Below are 7,733 nucleotides of genomic sequence, written 5' to 3'. Positions count from 1 at the left end.
AAATAAATAAAACAAATCATTTTCTTGACTTAATTTAATTTCTGGAATAGTTTTAAATGTATCATGATAACATTATTTTCCATCTTATGATTTAGCCTCGGAATGCTGCTCGCATCAGTGAAAAGAGAAAAGAATATATGGATGCCTGTGGTGAGGCCAACAATCAGAGCTTCCAGCAGCGCTACCATGCAGAAGAAGTCGAAGAAAGATTTGGGAGATTCAAGCCAGGAGTTATTAGGTATGTTTCTTTACCATACCAAACTCACTACCTTCGACTCCCTTCTGACTCATAGCAATCCTATAGGACAGTAGAACTGCCTTTGTGAGCCTACAGGGGTTTACATGTTGGGCTGCTAACTGCAAGGACAGCAGTTCCAAACCATCAGCCTCTCCACAGAAGAGAGGGCTTTCTGCTCCCATAAAGAGTTATGTCTCAGAAACTCACAGTGGCATTTCTCCCCTGCCCTTACAGGGTCCGTGTGAGTAGGAATCGACTGAATGGCACTGAATTTAGATTTCTGTATGTCTGTTTAGCTGTGTGTCTTTATGCCATAGAGAAAGGTGCTTCACAAAGTTCATGGATGGTTGCAAGTAAAAGTTAAATTTCCCCATGAACTTTTGGAAGCCTCTTTGTGTTATGTAATGTAAGACTTAGGAATCTTTTAAAGTAACAAATTTTTTTTCCAAATAAAAATAGAGTATTTTACTTCCTCTTTTCTTTTAACCTAGTGAGGAACTTCAAGATGCGCTAGGTGTGACGGACAAAAGTCTACCACCTTTTATATATCGAATGCGTCAGCTTGGCTACCCACCAGGTTGGCTCAAAGAGGCCGAATTGGAAAATTCTGGGCTTGCACTCTATGATGGAAAAGGTTAAGTGTTGCCTTCTCTTCCCTGCCTTCTCCCCCTTTTTTTTTCTTTTTGTTAATTCATAGTCAGTCAGAATGTAATGGGAATGTCTGGCTTGCTTAATGTATGCTGAGTTAACTTAAATGTAGCAAAAGTCAGCAATAAACAAGAGTGCCACCAGTGGTCATCTGGACTTGCTCGGGGCTCCGAAGCCACATCAGAGAGCCTCCAGCTGGTCCTCAGACGAGGCTCTTACCTTTCTCAGTACCGGCAGCAGGCATACCTTGTCTTAGCACAGTTCACAGACACTGCCTCTTTTACTGATTGAAAGTATGTGGGCATCATCATCATCCACGTTTATTGATGCCGTTTTCCAACCTTGGGCCCGTGCTTCATGTCTATTGTCGCATTTTGGTCATTCTCCCATTAACTCTAGCTTTTTCATAATGCGATGTAAGTATAACTTCTAAGCCCTGGAACATAGAAAAACTCATATGACTCACTTTGTTGTGATGATCTGGAATCCCATCTCTCCTAGATCTGCCTGTCTGTTTTAGTGCCCTGAGTGCTGTGCACTTTAAGACTATATAAACCCTTAATTCTAGAACTCTTGCTTTTCGTATCTACCCTAAATCTGTGTGCTCACTCACTATGAGAGTAAAAAAAATTAGAAGGAACTGAAAAACCCCTGATGGAAAATGGCTATTTAAACTGTGGCAGGTCTGGGCTGCAGACCCCTTATAGCATTACCAAAGAGAGTAGGAAAAATTCTCTGTGATAAGACATGGCAAAATTTCTGGACTACTGAACGAGAAAGGACAAGTTTCTGAAAAGCTTATGTATGATTCCATTGGTCTTTCTTTAAGAGGGGCAAAGAAACCTACACGTTCATGGAAAAACAAAATGTAAAGCTCAGAGATTATGTCCATGAACTTTTTTGAAGCCATCTTTCGCTCACACATTCTCTCTGAGGACTTGAATATGGAAACAGTATGTATAGGCCCAACAGTGGTTGCCACTAAGAAAGGGAATGAGCATGTGGTGAAGAACTTTAGTTTTAGCTTTAAAGCTGTCAGTGTTTTTTAAATGAGAATGTGTCTGTGGATCACATTGATCATCAAAATGTTTTAAATGTCAAAACCAAATGTTTTCCCAGTCCCACCCTCTCCTACAAATAGCACCAAAGAGATGCTTGGCAACGACATCCTCTAAATGCATCCCGAAGTTGTCTGTCATTCAGAGTGTCCCAGACTGCTATCTAACGGTTGTCACCCTTTGGATGATCTCGAATAGATGAACCTGATGGAGAAGCAGAAGCTGGTGAACTGCAACAGAATAAAAGTGTCACTTATGATCTCTCCAAATTGGTAAACTACCCAGGTTTTAATATATCTACTCCCAGAGGAATTCCAGATGTAAGTACTCTGTGTGTGTGTGTGTGTGTGTGTGTGTGTGTGTGTGTGTGTTCTGGGATGTGTTCTTTTGTTAAAGATTTTCAGAATGTTAGCTTATGCAGCAGTTACTGTGACATAAAGAAGTAGATACAAAAGTAGGCAGTAAACCCACGTGCTCAAATGGTGAGATTTACCTTAATTTTGTTCTTGTTGCATTTTCATAGGTTTATAATTATAAAACTAAGGCAGGAGGAGCTAATGTTTTACAATGTGGGGTGAATATAAAATGATAACCAATGGGAGGAATGTTATGTACTGTCTCTGCAACTTTCCAGTAAATATGAATGCTATTGCACAATAAAAGTGGGGCATTTTAAAGTCTGGGGTGGTTCTGAGGCAGAGTTATAAATTTTAAGAATTACTCTGTTAGTCTGGGTAGACTAGAGAAACACATCCATAGAAACTCATGTATAAGAGAGAATTTTATATAAAGGGCAATTATATGTTAAGAAAGCATTCCAACCCAGTCCAGTCCAAGTCCATAAGTCCGATATTAGCCCATATGTCCTATACCAATCTATAAAGTCCTCTTCAGACTCACGAAACACAGGCAATAACACAATGCAGGAAGCTCACAGGCGGTAGAAGCATCTCGGTGCTGGCAGGGGTCTCCATGTGGCTCGTCCAGTTCCCAGGGCTGCATCAGGGTAGGTCAGGTTCATGTGGCTTCTCAGGGATGTCTCGCAGGAAGTGAGCAGAGAGAGAGAGGAGAAGTCTTCTGCCTTCAAGGAAGAAAAACCAGATTTCCCAGAATCCTCAGGAGAAAGCCATGCCCACACAGGCATCATTGGCTATGATTTGATTGACAGGCTAGACTCCACCCCTTCACTTTTAATCCTCTCAAGTCCCAAATTGACACCAGGTTATGTAACTACCACAATTACTTAGGAAGTAAACGTATACTAGAGTTCATTCCCTACTTTTTTCCCCCTCAAAGTAAACCGTTCCGTTCTCTACAGAAAAACTCTCAGGGGAGTGGAGAGTTATTTTGGGGTCTGTGTTTTTAGGAAGACAGCTTAGAAAAGAAGCCCAAAATCTGAATTTAGCATTCAGTGAAGAAATATAAAGTACAGTAACTCTTACAAGAATACAAGACATTTATTAAAGGCTAAAGCTTTCTGCTTCTACAAGTGGGTCCCAGGAGCAGCCAGGCCTCAGGATACTCACCTGAAATAATTGTTCTTAAGCCCCACCCATAGACATAACTGACCCAGAGCCCTGAATTCTGTAACAAGAGAACCATTGTTAAATGTGCTGTTAGAACTGAGAGAAATTAATATTACTGGTCTTAAAGGTTAGTACTCAATTTGGAAAGGGAACAGAGAGGATGTTCTGGCTCAGTAAATGGGTAAGCAGAAATGAGCAGTGAACTGTCAACAGCACAAATGTATGATGGGAGTGAGACTGGAGCCAGGGAGGGCCCCCCAAAAGCCTTCGCTCTTAACTGCCATGAACTTGTATGTAGCAGGGAGAAGCTTCCTGGTCCACGTGACTGTAGTTGGTCTTCATAACCAGGTCAGCTAGGATTCCTTCCCTTCATAGCACCACTTCTTTACTTAACTCCTTAAAAAGGAGCCCCATATTTTGAGCTGAATCTCAAAGCCTTACATCTTAAGATGCCAACCTGTGTCTTTGTGTCACCATCAGGAATGGAGGATGTTTGGCTCCATACCCATGCAGGCATCTCAGCAGAAGGACGTGTTTGCCAACTACCTGACTTCTAACTTCCAAGTGGTAAATCAGTTTTCAGAGTGGTTTAGAGTAAGGCTGCTGCTTCATCTTTTTGGGAAAATTTCACCCATGTTGTGTATACACAGGCTTTAGTGTTCTCTGGTGACTCAAAGTTTTCTGTAGCGTATTTAAGCTCGTGGGATGGAGTCTCATCATTGTCTCCCCCCATCTAATTCGAGTTTGGTGTGGTCCCTCCATTTAGCCCAGTGTGCGGTCGAGCAGTAAGAGGTCCTCGTCTCAGTCAAGCCCGTGTAGCCCAAAGAAGCAGAAGAAGAACAGCAGCTCCGAAGCATCTCCCGCCAGCATGGAGCTCGACTCTGGTAGCCTCTTCTCCACCCTGGTATTTTTTAACCATTGAGAAGGCAGGACGGATTTGCATGCTCCCTCGTTCCATAAAGCAGCCCTGTGGTGGCATAATAGGTGATGCATGGGGCTGCTGACTGAAATGTCAGCAGGTTAAAGCACCACCACCAACCCCCAGCTGCTGCAGGGGGAGAAAGAGGAGGCAGTCTGTGACTGTCAGGGTCGACAGCCTCGGAAACCCTGGAGAGCAGTTTGACTCTGTCCTGTGAGGTCACAGTGAGTCAGAATTGTGGTTGTTTGTTTGTTTGTTGTTGTTTTTAGTTCCATAATAACGTTATGAAAAAGTTTTTCCTTTTCATAAGTAAGTACTTTTGAAATACTGAGCTGAGTAACTACTGGGCTTTGATTTCTTTGTGATGATTAGATTGGTGATCACTCAGGCTCAAACTGAACCCAGATACACAGCCTGGTTTGAAAGTACAAAGGGGTATCCCTGGCAATGCCCAGTCTAGATGGGCGCCTCCGATGGGGCACTGTTGTGAGATGGTGAGCAGAGCCGCTGCAGTCTGTCCCACTTACTCTTATTTTATTAATTCAACAAATCTTACCTCCTCCCCAAAGAAGGGAGGCCAGGAGGAAGCCCATCTTCCTGAAACCCCTGTGCGGGGCAGAAAAGAGTCCCCTCATAAGACTCCCTTGGCTGTTCTCTTCACTCATGGCTTATCAGGGAACTTGTAGTCAACCCGAGTTGGGGTGCTGCTTTTTAGCCAGTCAGTGCAGTCCTTTTCCTACCTTTTTGAAGTTCCCCAATATCAGCCACTGCTGCTTTGAGTTTCCTTCTCACAAACCTGTAGGTGTAGTGTTTTAGTTTGGAAATGTGTACTGTAGCTACCTGAGCTTTTTTTTTTTTTTTAACCTTCTTATGTTACACATGTTTTGTGATAGCCTGTGTAAATGAAGTGAGTAAGCTCTTCTGTTATCATTTACTAAAACATAATATGCATCTGCTATAAAAAAAAATCATCACCTCTACATCCTCTGCCATCCTGCCAGCTGGCACTTTTTGTTGTGGTCATTAATACTAATGTTCTCACTACCTCACTGTAGACATTTCAGTCATCTTCAGCTCTACCCACCTGTATATCTCTTCCCTCCATTTCTAGCCAGTCACCAAATCCTAACCATTTCAGTAAATGCCACTCTTTTCATTTCGGTAAATGCCATTCTTTTACCTGGTAGCTCCTGTGAATTTATAACTAGTTTTGGTTTTGGGGTCCTTTTGTGTCCATCCTTTCTCTTCATTTATTCTTTGCTTTTCAGAGGGACTCCCCAAAATCTTACTGACATTATAATACTCTCCTCACACACTCTTGGCTACATAGTAGTACTGGGTCTGCATAGCCTGTGAGGTTCTGTTACCTAGTTCCATTTTCTACGTTTCAAAACCTGGGCTATGTTTCTGATCTCTGGATGCGGCATCCTGAGGTGAACCAGACACAGCTCGTACCTTTGGCGGATTGTTCTCTTGCTGTAGGATGACAGAGGCGTACGCTTCACTTGAATGCGGTGTGATGGCTGCTGTGGTCTAAATATACAATGAGCAGCCTTGAGATGATTGCCGAACGTAAGGGTTGCACACAGGGACTTAGTGCCTTACTCTCAGGTGAACATGTGGGCCAAGGGTGAACCCAGGTTTCTGCCGGGTAGATGAGTAAGGTTGGGACGTATGAGAGGGGAGATGCAAATGCAGTAGCATGAAAGCTCACATCAGGCACAAGCGGAGTTAATTAACCTCTAGAGTTTACATCACTCAGTAAGATGGCATAGAGGAACTAGACCACACCCACTGCTGTCGATGGTGGTTCAGAGCAAGCGACTCTGTAGCATAGAGAAGGCCTGTCCCCATAGAGTTTCCAAGGCTGTAAACCTTCACAGGAGCAGACTGGCGCCTCTTCATCTTGCCAAGCAGCTGGTGAGTTTGCATCACCAACCTTTCTGTTAGCTGAGTGTCAACCATTGCTTCACCAGGGCTATGTAAATGAAAGATGGAGTTCTTGGTCCTGAGAGGAAGAAAGTGCCTCCGTTTACCCTAATGCCATGTTTGACCTAATTGCCAGTGGGGAGGGGGCCTTCCTGTCACCAATAACCTGGACCACAGTGTTGGTTCCTTGGGCTGCAGAATGAAAACGCCAATACCCTCCATTGCTGTTGAGTGGATTCCAGGGAGACTCATGGGAACCCTACAGGACAATAGAACTGCCCCACTGAGTTTCCAAAACTAATCTTCTAGAGTCAGACTGCCATACCCTTTGCCATGGGGCAGCTGGAGGGTGTGACGTTAGCAGCTGTTAACCTGGTTGAAGTTAACTCTTGTGCCACCAGGAAGTGCTGTTAGGTGAGAAGCTTCCTAGGATCAGACTTGTGCCTTACAAAGACTCATCTGGCCGTAGTCAGAGGGCAGAGACCATAGCACCTGAGAAAGCTAGAGCTGAAATCTGTCAGAGAAGGCAAACCCAAACATTTTAGAGTAAAACGATCATAGGAAAATGGTCAAGACTATCAGGCAGAAACTTTGTGAGACCAGGAAAAAATGCATTCCCCGCCAGTTCTGGTGCTCACCAACTTCACTGCGCAAGGAAAGTCAATTAGGAGGCAGGAACAACATTGTGATTGTGGTTGTGTGCAGTTCTGTGGGCCCAGAGCCAGGGTCAGGGTGTAGAGTGGTGGGGAGCAGGGGTAGTTGAACTTCACGCACTGCTGGTCTCTGGCAACCGACAGCGCTGCACATGGGAAGAGCATCAGGGATGAAAACCAGGTTTTAGGAAAAGAAGCTTTGTTTTGGATGGGTTGATCTGTTGTGTGGTGGTGGTGATGGCAGTGCATCTGGGTCTGACCCCACAGCTCAGGAGAGGCATTTATTTAGACTTGGGGTTCACTAGGCGGGAATGTCTGTCTGTTCACCCTCATTCCCTTCACCCTCCCTGTACTCAGTCATGGAGCCAGCCTGAGTTTCCAGGCACAGTTCCCACTCTAGTTGCCCCAAAACTGACTCTGCACTCATCATACCTCATTCTTCCCTACACACGCACGCACGCACGCACCACCACCACCACCCACCACACACCCCCACTGCTAATGTCAGACGCAGCACAGAAATGGATTTCCCAGTGTTTGCCTGATGTCCCTAGCACCAGAAGATGCTAATCTGACAAGATGTGCCAGTTATGAGGAGATGAAGGGCTACGCATGGTAGCTGAGTCTCCGTAGTGTTCCCCAGCTGGAGCCGTAGAGTCTGTGGGCTCCCTTTGTTTAGTTCATATAAGAAAAACCAAAACCGAAGGGATCGGGTGTAAGGCATCATCAGAACAAAAAATCTTACCATAGTGAATGATGGGG

The 7,733-nt window shown here is 44.4% G+C and overlaps 1 protein-coding gene across 1 annotated transcript in view; it reads left to right on the top strand.

Annotated features, from left to right (window-relative positions):
• ZCCHC8 (zinc finger CCHC-type containing 8) overlaps window positions 1-7,733 on the top strand; it is a 21,543-nt gene that overhangs the window by 11,300 nt on the left and 2,510 nt on the right. Inside the window, exons 8-12 of the mRNA XM_045296721.1 lie at window positions 96-238; window positions 730-872; window positions 2,143-2,264; window positions 3,951-4,037; window positions 4,237-4,389. Of these exons, the coding sequence (XP_045152656.1) occupies window positions 96-238; window positions 730-872; window positions 2,143-2,264; window positions 3,951-4,037; window positions 4,237-4,389 (648 nt within the window). The remainder of the gene's footprint in view (window positions 1-95; window positions 239-729; window positions 873-2,142; window positions 2,265-3,950; window positions 4,038-4,236; window positions 4,390-7,733) is intronic.

Source organism: Echinops telfairi, unplaced genomic scaffold (genome assembly GCF_000313985.2).
Source record: "Echinops telfairi isolate 266 unplaced genomic scaffold, ASM31398v2 ScPeMD7_7412;HRSCAF=8450, whole genome shotgun sequence".
NCBI classification, from domain to species: domain Eukaryota; kingdom Metazoa; phylum Chordata; class Mammalia; order Afrosoricida; family Tenrecidae; genus Echinops; species Echinops telfairi.
Note: the sequence above shows the minus strand (reverse complement) of the source record. Positions and strands in the feature narration are given on the sequence as shown.